The sequence below is a fragment of the Heteronotia binoei genome, chromosome 15, assembly GCF_032191835.1.
Source record: "Heteronotia binoei isolate CCM8104 ecotype False Entrance Well chromosome 15, APGP_CSIRO_Hbin_v1, whole genome shotgun sequence".
Classification (NCBI taxonomy): Eukaryota; Metazoa; Chordata; class Lepidosauria; order Squamata; family Gekkonidae; genus Heteronotia; species Heteronotia binoei.
This window is the reverse complement of record NC_083237.1, coordinates 19,892,985-19,912,370: the sequence shown is the minus strand read 5'-3', so window position 1 is coordinate 19,912,370 and position 19,386 is coordinate 19,892,985. Positions and strand designations below refer to the sequence as shown.

The following is a 19,386-nucleotide window of genomic DNA, read 5'->3' as shown; positions in this document are numbered from 1 at the left end:
TCAAGAAGCACCTTTAAAACCAACGAACTTTAATTCAGAATGTAAGCTTTCGTGTGCATGCACACTTCTTCAGACGAGGAATAAGGTACAGTGAGCAGAGCTACATATAGAAGGTGGGGTGTAAAATGCAAAGTGGTACAAAGTAAAAAAAAAACACAATAGCAGAATAGTAAAATTAACAAATTCAGAAAACCTTTGATCTGAATGTGAGAATGTCTGTTAATTATCCTATTGCTAATAAGCCTGGGTCAAAATGACGGCAATTCTTTCCCAGAGCTTTAGAGGGAGAATTGGTTTTAAATTAACTCCAGATCTCCAGCTACCACCTAGAGGCTGGCAAGCCTAGCTGTTGACTAATTTGTTACTCTATAACCGGGGGGGGGGGGCATATGGTGTGGCTCTTGAAACCCCCACTGCCCCTTCATGCAGCCTGGAGAAGGCATTTATTTCTTTAAATCACTTCTCCAATCCAAGCCAGCTGGCAGCATTCAGAATGCATTAAAGTTACTTTCTTTCCACCTCTCCCTCCCTCCCCACCTATTTTCCTTCTTTCCCTTGCCTCTCAAACATCATGCCTTGCGGCTCTCAAACATCTGATGTGTATTCTATGTGGCTCTTCCGTGAAGCAAGTTTGGCCACCCCTGCTCTATAACAAGACACAAAAACTATAGCCAACCTCACTAAGACATAATTGTGCACTTTCAAATTCTTCACTACTTTAGCAAGCTAAATGTGGGGGAAGGGGGAATCACCCCATTGATGCGTCAGAGAGCCCCCCTCATATATATATATATATATATATATATATATATATATATATATATATATATATATATATATATATATCCAAAAATTTGTTAGAGAAGGGAGGGAGTACAAAGCGGAGCGATGATTTTCAACAACTCGAGTGGGCGGAGCTTTCTTTTGCCCCTCCCATTTAGCGAGGAAACATGCTTATAAGCAGGACATCGGGGGGGGGCACCGCTCTAAACGGTAAAAACGATCCAATCAGTAAGCAATATTCAAATAAACCTCCATCTGTGTCTGTTAATAGGACAAGCTTGAAAACCAATCAGCGCTCGCCACTCACTAACTGCTCTCTCGCTCTCTTTTCCCCTCTATTAACCTCTATCGCCTTTGCAGTCTGATGAAATGATGTCGTTCGGTTCTCCTCCTCCCACTTTCACTGCCTTATTTTGCATATCTGCTTACGATTGGTGCGCGATGAGGACATTGCCACGGCGATTGGCCCACTCTGAAGGCAAGCGAGAGTCTCCGCCTTGGGTAGTCGGAATGAAATTCCTCCTCAAGATGGCGGGCGCGAGGCTCTGAGCGGAAGCTCACGTGGGTCCTCTTTCCTGCGCAGGCTCAGTAAAGTTCCTTTCGAAAATGGCGGCCGTGAGGCATTTGCGGAGAGCTTGGAGAATGGCCCCTCTTCCTGACGTTTCGCTGAGGGTAAGCTTGGATTTCCCGCCTTTCTCTGACTTGTCAATTATGGAGTGGATTTGCGTATTCTAATTCTTTTAGGCTTATTCCGCGTTAAGTAAAGCGTGTTAACTGACTCGGCTTCTGTGCGTGCCTTAAAGTAGTTAACTGAGACCGACACGAGATAATGGAGGGCCGGTTGGGGCTGAACAGAGAAGTTTACATGCAGAACTGCTTAGTGCTACGCTTTTATATGTATCCATAAGGAGATAAGTGCTTGTCTGGGGAGACTCTGATGCAGAAGGAGGCACTGAGTCACCGTAGGTTTGTGCTAATTTATCTTAAAATACTTGCACCCTGATTTATTTACAATCACCCTGATTTTGCAAAAAGCAACCGTTACATTAAAACGGATAGAGCAAATGCATAGAGGAGGAGCACCAGCAACTTGCCGTGTTGGTGGAAAGGGAGAACTACTTTTGCGGATACTTCTTGTTTTACAGACAACAGGGAAAGATACTCGGTCTGCTTTGCTTTTGTTACATACCATAAAAACATAAGAAGAGCCCTGCTGGATTCAGACCAGTGGTCCCTTTAGTCCAGCATCCTGTCTCACACAGTGGCCACCCAGTTCCTCTGGAAGACTTTCCCCTGACGTTGCCTTTTGGCTCTGGGATTCAAAAGATCAGTGCCTCTGAATGTGGAGGTTTCCCTCTCAGTCACTGTGGCTAGTAGCCACTGAGAGCATTATTCTCTATGAATCTGTCTAATTCCCTTTGAGAGCTTTCTAATTCCCTTTCCTGTGGCCAAGTACTACATCCTCTGGCAGCGTTTTCTACATTTTAATCAGTCTCTGGGCAAAGTAGTATTACCTTTTGTCCATCCTGCACCTAGTGCCAATCAGCTTCATTGGAATGCTTTCAGTTCTAGTATTTTGGGAGAAGTAGGAAATGTTCTCTTTATCAACTTCTCCACCCATTACATAATTTGATAAATCTCTACATGCCCATTCTTAGTCATCTCTTTCAGCCTTTCCTCATAGGGAAGGTGTTCCAACCTTCGATATAATTTTCTTTGCCTTCCTCTGTACTTTTGCCAGCTCTGATGTCCTTTAAGATATATGGTGACCAGAACTGTACACAGTATTCAATATGAGGTTGCACCATAGATTTATACGGGGACATTACAACATTGGCAGTTTTATTTTTAATCCCTTTTCTAATAGTCCCTAACATAGAGTGTGCCTTTTGAATTGCTGCAGCACAACTGGGTTGACACTTTCATTGAGTTATTCACTGCGACCCCAGGATCTTTTTCCTTCTCAGTCTATGCAAGTTCTAACCCCAGTAGCCTATACTTGAAGTTGGGATTTTCCTCCCCCCTCCATAGCATCAGCTTATACTTACCAGCATTGAACTTCATGTGCCACATTGTCGTTCACTTATCCAGTTTGTGGAGGCCCTCTTGGAGCTCTTCACAATCAGCCTTGGTTTTTCACCATTCTGAATAATGTTGTGTCATCTGCAAACTTGGTCACCTGTAGTTCCAGTTCATTGATGAATAAATTAAATAGTGCCGGCCCTAATATTGATCCTTGCTGCTTGCTTCTCTCCATTGTGAGAACTGTCCATTTATTCCTATTCTTTGCTTCCTGTAATAGTATATTTTAATGTAATAGTATATTTTAATTGTGAAATATAATTGTTATGTAATTAGTGTATTTTATTATTGTATTATTGTAATGTCTGCATTTTATGCCATGTAAGCCGCCCTGAGCCTGCTTCGGCGGGGAGGGCGGGATATAAATTAAAAATTATTATTATTATTAATCCATAAGAGAACCTTAATTCTTATTCCATGACTGCCAAATATACTAAAGAGTTTTTAGTGGGGTGCCTTGTCAAAAACCTTTCGAAAGTCCAGGTATATAAAGTCACCGCTTTCTGTGTGCTTATTTGCTTTCTCAAAGTACTCCAAAAGGTTGGTGAAGTTGGACTTCCCTTTTTGGGGGTGGGGGTGGCCTAATATGCAAATGAGTTCCTGCTACAAAAAAGCCCTGCCTGTCATTATACCTTCACTTGGTATACCTAACAGCAAGGTTAAAGTCCACTGACCTCTTAAAGATCAACAGGATTTCCAGGGTATAGGCATTCAGGAGTCGGAGTGTCCTTCGTCAGATAGCAGGAGCTTATCCTCCCAAATCTTGTTGATTTCTAAGGCACCAGTGGGCATAAATCTGACTCTTCCAGCACAAACCAACCTGATTATCTACCTGCTACTGTGCCTAAAAAAGTTGACAAAGAGAAAAGGAAGAACATTCTAAAACAGGGGTGGCCAAACTTGCTAAATATAAGAGCCACGTAGAGCTGCGAGACATGAACATCAGGTGTTTGAGAGCCACAAGATGAGGGAGGGAGGAAGGAAATGGGGGGAGGGAGAGGTTGGAAAGAAAACAACTTCAAATGCATTCTTCAAGCCACCAGTTTGATTTAGAGATAAATGCCTTCCCAAGCTGGCCAATGAGGTGGTGGGGGCTTCGAGAGCCATACCCATGTGTGAAAGAGCCTCATGTAGCTCCTGAACTGCAGTTTGGCCACCCCTGTTCTAAAAGATACATATAAGCATTATAATGTAACTTTCCCCCCATTTAAAGAACAGCAGTTTGGTGTTCAAGTTCTTTAGAGTCTTATGGATGGTCACTGTGGGAAATAAAGAGCTGGGCAAGTTCAGCAATTCCAGCCTTAGGATAATTTCCCCCCTCAGTTTGCTTCTTCGCCATTGTGCCTCTGATTTCACATCTCTTTCCTCCTCAGGGCATGGCAGGTGTCGTTCCCAAGGTCACCCAAGTGGATAATTCCTCAGATTTCTTAGGCAATGTTCATCACCGCAAGCACCCTGGGGTTGTCCACCTCAGACCAGTTTGCCTTCCACCCGAATTAATAGAGGCCACTAAGCTTCTGATGGCTGGTGAGTAAAATCCAGAGCAGGGGATGAGGGCCTTTCTGCAGTCTTTTAGGAGGCAGAATTGTTAAGTGAACTCAACTGAAGGTTTTGGTGGCATTCAGAAATAAGGGTCTGTATCCTTTTAAGCTGGGCCTCTGAGTGGCTTTGAGCAAGGCATGTGTTTGGGGGGTTTTTGCTCAGAAGTACTGGGAAGCTTCCCTCTAAGCTGTAGAGTCTTTTGAGCAAAAATTCTGCTTTGTGAGCTACTGGCATTAAAGTTGTGAAGACGACATTGGATTTATATTCCGCCCTGAATCAGAGTCTCAGAGCAGCTCACAATCTCCTTTATCTTCCTCCCCACAACAAACACCCTGTGAGGTAGATGGGGCTGAGAGAGCTTTCCCGGAAGCTGCCCTTTCAAGGACAGCTCTGCGAGAGCTATGGCTAACCCAAAGCCATTCCAGCAGCTGTAGGTGGAGGAGTGAGGAATCAAACCCGGTTCTCCCAGATAAGAGTCCGCACACCTTAACCACTACACCAAACTGGCTCAGAATGTTGCCTGATTTGCTTAGGGCTTGTCTGAGTTGTTGGCCAGATGTGGTGTCACAGAATGTCATTTCTTTCTTTGGACCTGCCCCTGAAGTTCTCTGGGATGCTGGCTGTTATCCCTATTTCTAAGTCTGCAGGAAACATTCTGTCTTCCCCAGAAACAATGTGCAGGGCAGAACTGTTGTTACAGATGGACTGTCTTTAATTCTGTGCCCTGTTCGTTAGCCTTGCAGGGCACTATGAGAGACAGGATGCTGGACTAGATCGGCTGCTAGTCTGATTCAAAGGGTGGCTCTTATGTTAACTGAAGCCATGCAACAATTGTTAGCTCCTTGGGGCAGAGAACTGTCCTTGTTCACTTGACCATTGACATGGTACTTTATAATGGGAAGTGCTTTGGACCACTGAAGAGGGTTGCCATGGTGCATCCTTCTCCTCGTGTTTTTCTTCTTGCAGGATCCTCCATGCGCAATGTGGAGGAACAGGCCAAGGCCCTCACCAATTACCTGTGGAGCCGCAAGCGTCCCACTGAGGAAACTGAGTTGCTCAAGAAGGCCAGATATTTTGAGCAGAAGCTGCGAGGGGAGGTAGCCCCTCCAGAAGGTGAGCGTGGGTTTAGAGCTGATGGGGCGTGGTAGTGATTTGAATGAAGAGTTTACAGGAACGTCCTCAGATCACTCAGCAGGGTCTGCTAAGTTGTGGCCTTTTGGATTTGTGGAATAAACAGAAGTGAGCATCCTGGAAGGACAGGGTTATTCTCTTAGCTTTCATCAGACTGGGAGAGTCTTAGTAATGTTTAATAGACTCAGAAATGGTGAGGTAGAGCTTGTAGTCCAGGGCAAGGGGAGGGAAGGTTCCTGCCCTTTGAGTGGACTGTGGAAAAGGAAGGCACTCCCTTGTGCTGGTGTGTGGTCCACATTGTGAGCTCACGTGCGCCTCAGTGTCACTTTCCCACCAGCCAGAGGAAGTGGAAGCTGGATGACCCCAAATAATAACATGGTTGCCAAAATCATCTGTAGTTGGTGGATCCTTGGCTGTGGGTTCAGTTTAGTGGGAGGTGCCAGAGGTGAGGGGCATGTACGTCTTGTTGTAATCGCTTGTCACGCCAACACTGATGCAATATAGTTGGATAACTATAATATAACTGATGTAATATAGTGGCATTTATATTTGTCTCTCTGTGTCCGTTAGATCTACCGAGTGAACTGGATCAAGGCAAACAGAAAGAATTGGAGAGAGAAGTCCTGACTGCTGTCCGTAAGACAACTTACCACTGGGTGGCACTGAAGTAAGTACCCTTGGCAGCCCTTCCAGAACCCATTGGGCTTGATTCTTGGAGAAGATTTGGTCCAAACAGAATGTGCTCCTGTCGTGACATTGGGGCTAAGAAAATGGCTGGGATCTTGGGGCATCTCAGGTTCAGCCCTCACTTCTGCCATGAACTGGTTATGTGGTAGGCAGTGAAAAGACCACTAAGTAGAATAATTATTTCCCAATTTGTTTAAACGTGTATTCAATCCTGTTCTCAAATTCTTATATCAATTAGTACAGCGTTCATACAATACATAGACAGTTCATTAACAAATTTCAGGTACAAAAACAAATTTCCCACCAGTACAATCCTCAGCCAGTGGATAACCTTGACTTATAATTTCCTTTTAACCACCCCCAATAAATTAAACTTCATTCATATGAATCCACGGTGCTTTCACAGTGTTCCCTCTAAGATAAGTTAGCGTGAACTAGCTCAAAAAATTGTTAGCCTCCAGCTCACACATTTTTGTCTTCGCTCAGGAAGGATGACCCCAGAGCACACTATGCAGTAGCTCACAACTGTAATGCCGGTAGCTCACAAGTAGACTTTTTCCTCACAAGACTGCAGCTTAGAGGGAACATGGCTTCCACACTTTTCCAATAATGGGATGAAGAATATGAGGAGGAAGCATATAATATCTATTCAGCATTCACAAAAGACACCCATTCCAGCATTCACAAAAGACACCCATTCTGAGGTGTTTCAACTCTTCCCAGGTTTTCAGGCTGTAAAATGGAGCCCTATTTCATAGACAAACAATTCATAGCTTGCACAGTCAAATCATTGGATTCCTCTGAACTGGTTATGTGGCACAAGGTGAGCCACTTTCCCTCTTCCCCCCCTGCCGCAGCTATGCAGTACAGGGATCACACTAACCTGCTTCACAAGTCTGTTGCGATAATGTGCTTGCGATACTGCAAGCCCTGAAACTGTCATGTAGATCCCCGCTACCATTTTACAGGACATTAGGTGGAAGGTAGCCTTTAAGAAGCTCTTTTTTACAAAAAATATCCTGACCCTATTCAATTTATTTATTAAAGTATTGACGTCCCCACCTTTCATTGTGGTCCTCCATACCCGCATATAAAGGAAAGGGTGTTTTTATTCTAACAGAAAATGTGCAAGATTGAATTTAGAGTAATCATACGTAGATGCTGTATTGGTGCAGTCGCAGCTGCTTTAGCCATTACTGGGTTTTTGAGGTTTCCCTTTTGCCTGGTTATTTTTTTTTTTTTAAACAACCATGAAGACTAGAAAACATGTAAACCTGACATGGCTAGAAGGTCAAATTAGTTTGCCAAATAATCTACTGATATAATTGTAGGTCTCCCCACCCCCACCCCCCAAATATTGGAGAGTAACAGCTGGAGTGCACATCTGGTGCACCTCTGACTCAAGCCTCCAAGGGCAGCTTCTTGGCTGGTCCTCTCTTTTGCATGTGTTCTGGTCCCTGACATTAGGGTAGTGTAAGGGGAAAGCGCCCCCTTCTTGAATGGCTGTGTCTTTTTTGTTCTCCTCCCTAGTTACACTGAAGAGCTCAGCTTTTTGTATATGGCAGCCCGGATGGATGGGATGTATGCAGCCGTGTCCCGAGCTTTCCATGAGGTGAGTTGCCTCTTCAGCTTTTAGAGGTGTCTATGGATTAGGAAGCCTTTTGGGAGTTTTGAGAGCCAGTTTGGTGTAGTGGTTAAGTGTGCGGACTCTTATCTGGGAGAACCGGGTTTGATTCCCCACTTCTCCACTTGCAGCTGCTGGAATGGCCTTGGGTCAGCCATAGCTATCACAGGAGTTGTCCTTGAAAGGGCAGCTGCTGGGAGAGCCCTCTCAGCCCCACCCACCTCACAGGGTGTTTGTTGCGGGGGAAGAAGATAAAGCAGATTGTAAGCCGCTCTGAGACTCTGATTCAAAGAGAAGGGCGGGTATAAATCTGCGGTCTTCTTTAATTCAAGTGATAGTAGGATGGATCTGCCTTTTTTTTTTTTTTTTGCAATTATTTGTGTTGTCTTACGTACCCAGGGCTCTTAAATCCAGGAAAGTGTGAGTTCAGAAGTGGGGGCTAGCGTGGCATTTAGTCTCGGGGTTCGGGGCTTGTGAGGATGGACTATTTTTGGCCTCAGAAGTCATTAACCTCTGGGCCTCAGCTTCCTCAATGTAAAAGTAGGTAATGCTCCTCTATAATGGCTACATCCAGCTCCGCCCAGCTGTCCCCTCCTTCCACCTTCCACAATTGATGGGGCCATCAGAAGATGAGCAAGGAGCAGCTGGGCACCCCTCCCTAATGCTTGAGCCCTGCTGCTGCCACTAAGAGTCCCCTCCAAAAGGAACGTGGGCTTCAGCTGTTTTCCCCATGAGTTCCTGAATCCTCCTGATGTCTTTAGGAGCTGTTATTGGCAGAAAAGCTGTATAAAAGTATAACATGTCTTTATTGTATCGATTGACTGTTGTTGTTAAAATAAATAGGTAGCGTTTATTGGCCATTCTGATTTTATGCAGGCTCGAGAGCAGTTGATTCCTCAAGTTGGGTTCGATTCAGGTGGGATTTTTTCCCATCAGCAGAATAGAACTCTACCCGCTGCCTCTTCTGACTCAGTGCTGCCCACTGATCTCCATGCAGTGTTGTTCGGACGGGGGATTAGGGGACCCTGGGGCACAACATAAGGGGGGAGGATTTGCAGTAGGGGAGGGGTAACTGGTGGAAATTACCAAATCTAGTCTGAATCCATCCCCTACGGTTTAATCCAGTGACAACTCAAAAAGAGGCGGTCTGAAACTTCCAGCCTTTTCACATTCTCAGCTACCATAACAACCATCTTGTAAGGTAGGCCAATATTTACAGAGCAGTTTTTCCTTTTGCACCTGTTAGATTGAGAAACGAGTTCCCAACTTCCAGCCCTCCACGCTGCTGGATTTTGGCTCCGGGACTGGCACTGTCAGCTGGTAAGCACAAGTGCTGTTTCTTTCTCCATGGTTACCTGAGAGATCAGGGAGGGGAGGCGGGGCGGACTTGCTGGACTCCTAAACTGAGGAGGCTTTGAGCTCCAGCAGCTCTGACGTTTGGCTCTATTAATAGAAACCCAACTCATACTTTCTTCCCTCCGTTGTAGGGCAGCACATAACATCTGGGGTAAGACTCTAACGGAATACATGAACATTGACTCCTCCAGCGCAATGCTGGCCTTGGCAGAGAGGCTGATGAAAGGTGAAAACTTCGGGGACGGTGGGGTGGGGTGACGTGTCATTCATTCAGGCCTTTTTAGCTAGTTGCCACCAGCGTAACACATTTTTGTTTCCCTAAATCAGAAATAGAGCAATGATAGCAAAATAATGGCAGAGTTACCGAAAACCCAAAAGCTCGTGGTAGGATTTCCCCCCTACTCCTAGTGTGAAAAGCCTGTTGCTGGTGCGTTCCAAAAGTCAAATTTTGGTTGGATATGGATAACATGCTCCAAAGGCCTTTTGAACTGAGGACAGCTCCACCTGCTGTGGGGAATGTCACAGCATCTGTTGAATCCCAATGCCATATTGTCATTCTGTAATAATGTGTTTGCAAATCACAGGGACAGAGCTAGTCAAAGGATGAAACGCTTAACCTTTGACTATTAGAGATCAAACACACAGTTCCTTGTGCTTTTGCTGACATTGTCTTTGCATTTCGAAGCCTGTCTTTGTGGCCTGGATTGCTGGAAACATGAGTCCTGTCATGTAATTGCTTCATACATAAAGTTGCCATATAATGAATCAGACCCGTGGCCCATCAAGGTATTCATTGTCTCTTCAACCGGCAGCAGCTCTCCAGAGTCTCAGGTGGAGATTCTTTTCAGATCACCTATCACCTGATTCTTTTTGCTAGAGAAGCCAGGAAATGAGCCTGGGACCTTTTGCATTACCCTTGAGCCACAGTGCACCCCTCCTTCCAAAAAAACAACTACCCTAGTAGTAGTAATAGGTGAGGGTGAGAAGTTGTTAACATATTGGCTTTACACTCAGAAACTCCTGAGTCCAATCCTCAGTAGATCTAGTTTGCCAGAGGAGTACCTTGTGAAATTTGGAGGTGGTGGGGGGGTGGAATTGGAAGATCATGTATTTAAAAATAAAGTTATAGATCCGGAGGAGTTAGCCGTGTTAGTCTGTTGCTGCAAAATAGTAAAGAGTCCAGTTAGCACTTTTACACTAACAATTTTTATCGTAGCATAAGCTTTCGAGACGCGCAGTTCTCTTCATGATGCATCTGATGAAGAGAGCTGTGTTTCTTGAAAGTTCATGCTACGATAAATTTTTTTAGTTTTAAAGGTGCTGCCCTGGACTCTTTACTATTTTAAAAATAAGGGTGAGGCTTTGAACGCTGAAGCTCTTAAGGCCAGTTCCTGGCATCTCCAATTAAAAATGAAGTCAGGTAGGTGACATGGAAGACTCACCTAAGTCCTTGGAGAGCTGTTGCCAGTCAGGAGAAAATACTGACTGAGACTGACTCGGTAGACAGCAGCTTTGGGTGCCTACATGAACGTGTCACTTGACTTTTTTTCAACAAGAGGTGAGCGTGTTTGTCCTAGCCCGCACTCTGAAGCTTTTAGCAATAAAGTTAATTGAATTAACCATTTGGAGCAGTTAAAACTCAGTATGGTGTGACACTATTACAGGAATACAAGGGGTGTGGATTGCAGCCTTTTGTGGCCCTGGTAGTTGATGACACGGTCTGGGGCTAAAGAAGAGGAAGAAGACTGCAGATTTATAACCCGCCCTTCTCTCTGAACCAGAGACTCAGAGCAGCTTACAATCTCCTATATCTTCTCCCTCCACAACAGACACCCTGTGAGGTGGGTGGGACTGAGAGGGTTCACACAGCAGCTGCCCTTTCAAGGACAACTCCTATGGCTGATCCAAGGCCATTCCAACAGCTGCAAGTGGATGAGTGGAGAATCAAACCCGGTTCTCCCAGATAAGAGTCCACATACTTAACCACTACACCACTGGCTGGTGGTAAGGATGCTTCTCCCTGCAAGCAGCCTTGTTTTGCTGACCCCCTTCCTCAGTGCTGCATCTGATGTTAATTTCCCATGGGAAATTGCAAAACAATGGCTTTTTAGACTCCTGGATTCCCAACAGGCACACAATTCTGTGCCAGAGAAACCCAGCCTGGCTCTCTAATCCCAGCCTCGTTCCACCCATATAACCGTCTCTGAGCTGCTTGTCCCACCCCCTCACCCCAGGGTCTTGCATCGTATTTGAATTTCTACTTAAGTGGCTGTTGTCTCCGCAGGAGCCTCTCAGGACCAGGATCTGCGCTTCTCTGGCGTCTATTTCCGGCAGTTCCTCCCCGTCTCGCCCAAGGTGAAAACACTCCTCCGAGGGGAGCTGTGATCAGAACAGCCAGGGTCCACTGAGGCCTTGTTAAATACCGCTGGCTCTCCAGAGCTCTTGATTGTTCAGCTGACCTGGGAGTTGTTAACAGGCAGGGGGGAAAAAAGAGGGCAAGTAAGATCTGTGCAAAACACAAGTGGTAATTATGTGTTAAGAGTTTCAAGATTGCTCCGCTTGACAAATTTTAAGAGTAAAGGATTGTTAAGGCATCTTTTTTTGGGGCCACTTTCTTCCACCTAGAAGAGAAAATCCATCTACATTTGGGCAAGCATATTGTCCTCTGGAGCAGGGGTGGCCAACGGTAGCTCTCCAGATGTTTTTTTTTTTTGCCTGCAACTCCCATCAGCCCCAGCCATTGGCCATGCTGGCTGAGGCTGATGGGAGTTGTAGGCAAAAAACATCTGGAGAGCTACCGTTGGCCACCCCTGCTCTAGAGAACACTAACATTGATCTAAAGCGCGGCCATGCACAACTGTTGGATCAGTCTCGCCCGCTGCTGCTTTTATACTGCCTTTAATGGAGTCTTAGGCAGGAAGAGGGTCTTTCTTAATGGAACCATTGTGGTCTGCAGCTAATGATCCATCTGTTCTCTGGCGCAGGTGAAGTTTGACCTTGTGGTATCGGCTTTCTCCCTCAACGACCTCCCAAGCTATTCAGAGAGAGTGAAAACAATACAGACTCTCTGGAGAAAGACCAATAGTTTCTTGGTGAGTGATGCCTCTACTGGGATAGGCTCCACCTCTTCCATGTGTGATCCCAGATGGATTCCATTTCTATCCACCTTGCCTTGTAGGTCGAAGTCGCAATAGCTCCTTGGGCTTTGCCACCCTTTTTGCAGATTACTTTTTTTTCAGTTGGGACCTGCATGCAGGGGTGAAGTATTCCTCCAATTTATCAGTGGTGGCAGCTGCCTTCCCCACCGTTGATCACTATTTGCCCCCTTTTTTCTCACTTTACGTAATGCCGGAGTGAGGGCTTGGAAGCACCTCCCACACTCTGGTGTGGCTTCACAGGAACAACCAAGGTTTGTTCTGCATGACACAAGGTTTGGATTTTACGAGCAGTTCTGTGTGCCCTAGATAGTCTTCTGCAGAGTACACTGCATTTTGCCTTAGCATGTCCCTTTGCATAAGGGTTCTGGCCTTGCACAAACGGAAGCACTAGCGCACGCAGGAGCGAGCTCCACTGCAGGGTGGGGGTGTCCAACACACATGGAACCTGTTCACATGATCCAAGCCCAGATCTGAATGGCTCTGTGGTGTGAAATTATGTCTGAAAGCAAGTGAGCCCATGGACAGTGCTTCGTTTCCTCGACATCATGTAATGCAAAATAAAAGTGGAGACACACACAGGTGCAAAGCTGTCATTTCCGGGACCACAAAGCGATAGAAAGCATCGCTTTCCTTAAAACTTTTTCATTCCCCCTTCTCCTTGAACATAGAATGCTTGATTAATCTTACCGTATACTCACATGACACTTTCTTCTGCATCTCAAAAGTCCAGTCTCATCACACCTTGGAAGCTAAGCAGGGTCGACTCTGGCAAGTGCTTGGATGGGAGACCTTGAAGGAATACTAGAAGCAGGGGCTGGTTTCATTTGGCCACCTCTCTGAATGTCCTCCAGGCCCCCAGTAGGGGTCAGTCACCAGAGGTCACCATGACTTCCAGGTGAACACGCCCTCACACAGACACATGCACATAAAATTAAAAAATGCTCAAAAATAAAAGTCCTCGGTACTGAATTGGGGGAATCTAATGGGAGGGTAGAGTGAAGAGAGACACCATAGCACCAGAATCTGGTATACATTGAACTTCTATGAGCTGCCTCCTTTTGGACTAGCTTCACGCCAGCTAAAATTTAGTTGGATGAGTCCGCTGCTTGTCAGATGCCTTCATTCAGCCAATCAGCTTTAGTCTCCCTGTAAGTGGGAAAGGCAGAAGCTGTCTTATGTTAGAGGTGTTGTCCAGGCACCCAATGCTTCTTTCGTCCCATCTTTTTCTCTTTCAGGTTCTGGTAGAAAATGGGACCAAGGAAGGCCACCAGATGCTCATGGAGGCTAGGGCTGTCATATTAAAGGTAAGATGCCCTGACCTGTTGGTGCCCTGCTTCACAACAGGCATCAAGGCATTCCCATCTGCCCTTTCTTTCTTGACCTGTGGGGAGGCTTTGAGCCGCTCACATTCAGGACAGAGTGCCTTGGAGACAAAAGCCAAGTTGAAATAGGCAGTGGGGAGATTGCTCTGGAGTTCCACGAGCTGCTCCATTTATCCTCCTCAGTTTGGTGTATTGGCGATAAAACAAGAGAAATAAGACTTGTCTGAGATGTTTGGAGAACTTGGTTTGATTCCCCACTCGTCCTCCACATGCAGCAGCTGGGGGACCTTGCGTCAGTCACAGTCCTCTCACAGCTGTTCTCTCAAGAGCAGTTCTCAGCCAGAGCTCTCTCAGCCCCACCTACCTCACAGGGTATCTCTTGTGAGGAGAGGAAGGGAAAGAGATCCTAAGCTGCTCTGAGACTCCCAAGTGAAGGGCAGGGCAGGGCATAAATCCAGTCTTGTTCCAAGAGAAGTTAAGCTCTGGAGTTTCTGCTAATTACTGTAATCCCTCAAAATTATTTCTTAACACAGGTTCTTAAAAACACTACCTAATCCTCCCTGCTGATTAAGGAGGGGGAGGGCTTTTTCCTACAAACATTAGATTTCATTGGCTATTTTTTTTTTCCTTTCCCACTTTCTCCCCAGTGGGTTCCGAAGTATGTATGTATTGAATTTTTGTTGTTAGCCGCCCTGAGCCTGCCCCGGCGGGGAGGGCGGGATATAAATAAAATGTGAATGAATGAAGTAGCTCACAACATCCTTCTCCTCCGTTTTATCCTGACAACAGCCCTGTGTGGTAGGTTAGGCCAAGAGCGCATGACAGGCCCAGCGTCGCCCAGCAAGTTTTGGTGGCGGAGCAGAGATTCAAACCTGGATCTCCTAGTTGAGCGCTCAAACTGCTACACCACACTGGTTGCCACTGTTTGGCGAGTAGATAATTGGTGTGCCGTGTGGGTTTTTTGTTGTTGGGGGGGGGGGAATGTTTCTTTTCCACGAAAACATTAATTTGTCCTGAAAGAAGGAGCAAATGCTCCTGGTGCTGGGGGTTTTTACCTGCTTCACTTTGTTTGCCCTAGCCCAAACAACCGCCGTAACATATGTCCCAAAGGTTACTTTGCCAGGAAGACTTGACAATATGGTCTGTAGGGAACAGAAAGAGGGGGAGTGACTTATTCATGGTGTGGTGTTGTGGTCATATTACTGGGCTAGAACTGGGACCCTTCTACAAATTCCTGCTCCTTGGGGAAGCACACTGTGTGAACTTCAGGCTATTTTCAGTAGTTGAGAAGTTAAAATGGAGAGAAGGATAAAACAAGAGAAAGAAGACCTTTCTGAGGTGTTTGGAGGAAGTGAGATGGAGGACTGTTCCTAATGATTTTTTTAAACTTTCCTTGGCTTCTCTTATTCAGGGTACAGATAAAGTTGTTCACGACCCCCGAGAGCCTCACATTTTTGCCCCGGTAAGCGTTAAACTACCTGGGAGGAAGGGGAGGTGGTACCAAGGCCCTCATATCCAGGAGACTCACTCGGATGTGGGAGGGTCAGAGTTTGAAGACTTGTGTCAGTTTGGGATGACGGGAGTGGAAGTGACGTGAAACCCGCTGACTTCTGAGCTCCAGTGGCCAGGAACCCGGAAAGATTCACCATGATTAAACGCCAATTTCTCCCCCCCACCCTTTTCTCTTTCATGGTCAGTGCCCGCACCATTTGCCTTGTCCCCGCCTATCCTCTGACCGCCCTCTGCCGTGCAACTTCATCCAAGCCTATCACCCCCTGCCTTTCCGTTGGGTAAGTTTCCTGCTGGAGCCTGTCACCGTTCTGCCTTGATCTTGCTGCCAGCTATTGGAATTAGATCAGAGACCTTGGAGCAAAAGACTCGTAATGGCCTGGAGCAAGCCAGTTCTCTCTTTCCCTTCTCTGTACCTGAAACTACCATAATTTACAGGGCTGCAGATAAGCATGGCCCAAGTACTACGCTTCCAGCGCTTGGATCGCTTCAGTAATCATCATGGTGATTCAGCAGCTGAGCACAGGTTTTGCTTGCTGGAGATCCTGGAGTCTCCTGTTTAGTGATCTCTGCAGGAGGTGTTGCTGATCTCTCTCTGCTGGATGTCTTAAAGAGAAATAGAGCTAGATTCAAGTCCACTGGCTAGCACATTCGAGACAAACAAGATTTTTTTATTTAATTTTTTTATTCTTTTAACAAAATTAACATACAAAGCAAAATCATAATTCATACAATACTAGGAAACGAATCTGCAACGAAAAGCAATTCTATAATTATTTATGACTTATTAGATAAAATCTATATTAAAAATAAATCATTGTCTGATACAATGGGTTGTTTGGAATTATATCTTTTTGAGCTAAGTATTCAAGTTCCGGAAACCGAACTTTAATTACTTTTGCTTCGTAATTTTTTGGAGACAGGTTTGAACTCAGATATGCAAGTTTTGACAGAATAAAGTAATCCCATAGTTTTTGTAACCGTATATTTATGGAAGGTGGCTTGCTATCAAGCCATTTTGTTGCAATTATATTTCTTGCTTATTGAAAGCAAAATAGAGATTAATTCTTGTTTTGTCCCATCTATAGGAAGCTGAGTTGAATTTTCTAATAATAGTATTTCAGGATTGATTGGCAAAGATACTTTCGTTATTTCTTTTACCATTTTTACTACTTGTGACCAAAAATTTTTTATAGCTGGACACTGCCACCAGCAGTGGGAAAAATTTGCTTCAGACCCACATCTTTTTTTACAATTTGGGGAAAATTGCTTGTCAGTCTGGAACATTATTGTGGGTGGTAGATGCCACCTGGGGTATAAGCTTTTGGAAGTCAATGCTCTTTCTGTCATACCTGGTGAAAGAAGCTTTGATTCTCAAGAGCTGGGAGATCTTGTTGGCCTCTTAAGGGTCTGGCGGACTTGAACCTGACTCTTACTGCAGACCCACATGGTCATCCTCTGAAAGTTATCTTGATGGAGAGAAATAGGCACTGAATAGACTGATGAGCCAGCTTGATGGATTAGCTTCCTACATTGGGAGGCTGGTTGGACAGAAGTGGGGAGGCATCTTTTGGATATAATAGGCTGCTGCTTTTCAGTGTTTGCTTCTTGGGGAGGGGGCAGCAGGAAATGAGCAGGGGCGGTTCACTTCCGGTAGGGTTTGCCTCCGGTCTGAGCCCAGTTTGGGGATAACCTGTAAGAAAACAAGAAAGATTGTGCGTATGATTCCCTCTTGTGTCGTTCACGTTTTTTATATCGGCCGTGTTCCCAGCTGTGGATGAAAACCCTGTTGAGGGCCTTCATGCCTGAATTGGTTTTATTCCCATAACCGAGGATAGGTTTGATGTTTCATAAATGTCCATTCTTAGTTTAACTATAGGACACTGTGTTCGCTGTAGGGGTCCCAGCCCCACCCCCAGTCTGAGCGGGGATTCTCTGATTTGGTCAGTGGGGAAATCTCACCCCAAAATGAAGTTTTTCAGGCCACTTCTGAAAACCTGGAAGGGGCCACTGTGGAGCAGCTGTTTGAGGGGGGAAGCAAAAAGGACCACTCAAATGCCCACAAGCCTTCAGTGACCCTGATAGCTATCAGTTTCGCTCCCCTTCCCCCTGACTAGAAAGGGGGGGGTGGGAGAGTGAAACTGGCCATGAAATGTCTGGCAGCCATTTGAGTGGCCCCTTTTGCTTTCCCCTAGGGACCACTCAAATGACTGCCAGTCATTCCCTGTTTTGAGCCACCTCCAGTTTTACCGGAAGTGGTCCAAAATGTCAGATGGGTCCCTGCCCGCCCACCCACCCTGAACACCCCTCAAAGGCTCCTGCCAGAAAGGTAAGGGGACCTGGCAAACCTGCCTCTAACCTGTGTCCTTTGCCCTGGATTCTTCATAAACAGGGAAAATAAGACCTGCCCTTCTAATTCTGCTGCTGGTACCCTGGAGGAACACAGAGGTGGAGATACGCCAGTGTGCTGAACTGCAGCTCATATTCCATGCATCAAGTTTGGGCTTTGTTTAAATACAGGGCAAATTATGAGAGTTATGAGGCCAGATGAGCACACCCTTCAGCTGAGAGCAGGAAGGGGATCAGTATATCAGGATGGAATAAAACAGCATTGCTAAGTTCCTTCCTACCCCCTCCCCCAATTATTTTCTCCCAGAAACCACAACTGAAAGAAGAGAGATTCTCTTTCTTGATCCTGTGTAGAGAGGCAGGGGAAGCAAACGAACCATGGCCTCGAATCACCCAGCCCGTCCTCTGCCGATCCCGTCACGTCCACGTCCACCTGTGCTGCCCTGACGGCACCCTCCAGCACGTGTGCATCAGCCCTGGAAATCACGGCAGGTACCGGTTTCTTTATCCTCTTCGGGCCGCGGGCTCCCACATTTGATTTTCAAGGATGTGAAGAGTGACAGCTTCGTTTGTGAATTCAGGATGGGAGTCTTCACCTGTACCTTCTTCCTCACAGGGACCTTTACCGATGTGCAAAAGCCAGTAACTGTGGAGACCGTTTGCCGGTTCTGACCCTCGAAGGCAAACCAGATTTGGAAGAACAGACAGAGCTCGGGGACAAAGAGCAGAGCTGATGGAGGTCTGTGCAGCCTCTGCCTCCTTCTTGAATGGACGTCGGCTTCTTGGGTGACATCTGTGTCATGTTAGGACACGCCAGCCTGCAGTCCGGCTTCAGCTAGCTTGGGCGGACAACATGGAGCCCATCGGTCTGCTCGGAAAATTCCTGATTTGGCCTAGCAGTGAGATCTAGAGTGTTGGAGTTCATGCTGCCTGGTTGATAAACTTCTTGCCACGTGATCTTTTCCTTCCAGATGCCCTTTGTGTGTGTTTGTTTATTTTTCTCCCCTTGCTGTGGGGCATCCGGGCTATTTGTTCGCTCAGCGCCACCTTTCCACCTCTGGACAGCTCTGCAGCTTGTGGCCACCCTGCACATTGAAATGCAGAAGGGACTCGGACTAGGAGGTCTCTATGATACACCTGTTGCCAGCCTGGAACATTTCAGGTGAGGGATCGAATGCCTGAATCCTCATCTCCTGTGTCTGTGTAGTGCTTTATTCTGCCTTTCCCCCTCGGAGATGAGGGAAGTGTTCACAGTTTGCTGTTCCTCCATTGTTTTATTGTTAAAGTGTTACCAATACATTGAATTCCAGGTGTCTTGCACCAATGATTAGCCTGTATCTTTTCCTCTTGTTGATTTTGTAAGCATTTTATATGGGCAAGCAGTTCACACATCCTCAACTTGCAGTGTGAAACAGTGCCAGTCAGCAGTGGATGTGCCATGCCACTCTTGAACATATGAAGCTGCCTTATATTGAATCAGACCCTCGGTCCATCAAAGTCAGTATTGTCTACTCAGACTGGCAGTAGCTCTCCAGGGTCTCAAGCGGAGGTTTTTCACGCCTACATGCCTGGACCCTTTTCAGTTGGAGATGTTGGGGATTGAACCTGGGGCCTTCTGCTTACCAAGCAGATGCTCTACCACTGGGCCACCGTCCCTCTTCCCATAGTTCCAGGTCTGGTCTTTGTCTTAAGGGTCCTACTGTAGCGGAAAAACTCACAAACAAGCTTAGTGTAGATTGGAATAAAAAAGAGGGGCTGAGAGGGAGCACCTTTTAAATCTTGGGCTCCAGATCATTTAATGCGGATGACTGCTTGGTATTTGGTGGCCAAGCTGGCTAAAGAA

General features: G+C 46.1%; 1 protein-coding gene across 1 annotated transcript; it reads left to right on the top strand.

Moving 5' to 3' along the window:
- Nucleotides 1-1,259: 1,259 nt before the first annotated feature.
- On the top strand, nucleotides 1,260-18,867 carry METTL17 (methyltransferase like 17). The gene is made up of 14 exons (XM_060256604.1): nucleotides 1,260-1,455; nucleotides 4,239-4,392; nucleotides 5,374-5,520; nucleotides 6,109-6,205; nucleotides 7,756-7,837; nucleotides 9,096-9,169; nucleotides 9,337-9,431; nucleotides 11,490-11,560; nucleotides 12,190-12,297; nucleotides 13,599-13,667; nucleotides 15,097-15,147; nucleotides 15,383-15,475; nucleotides 17,851-18,035; nucleotides 18,160-18,867. The coding sequence occupies exons 1-14, from the start codon at nucleotides 1,390-1,392 to the stop codon at nucleotides 18,275-18,277; spliced, it is 1,410 nt and encodes a 469-aa protein (XP_060112587.1). The 5' UTR covers nucleotides 1,260-1,389; the 3' UTR covers nucleotides 18,278-18,867.
- The last annotated feature ends 519 nt before the right edge of the window (nucleotides 18,868-19,386 follow it).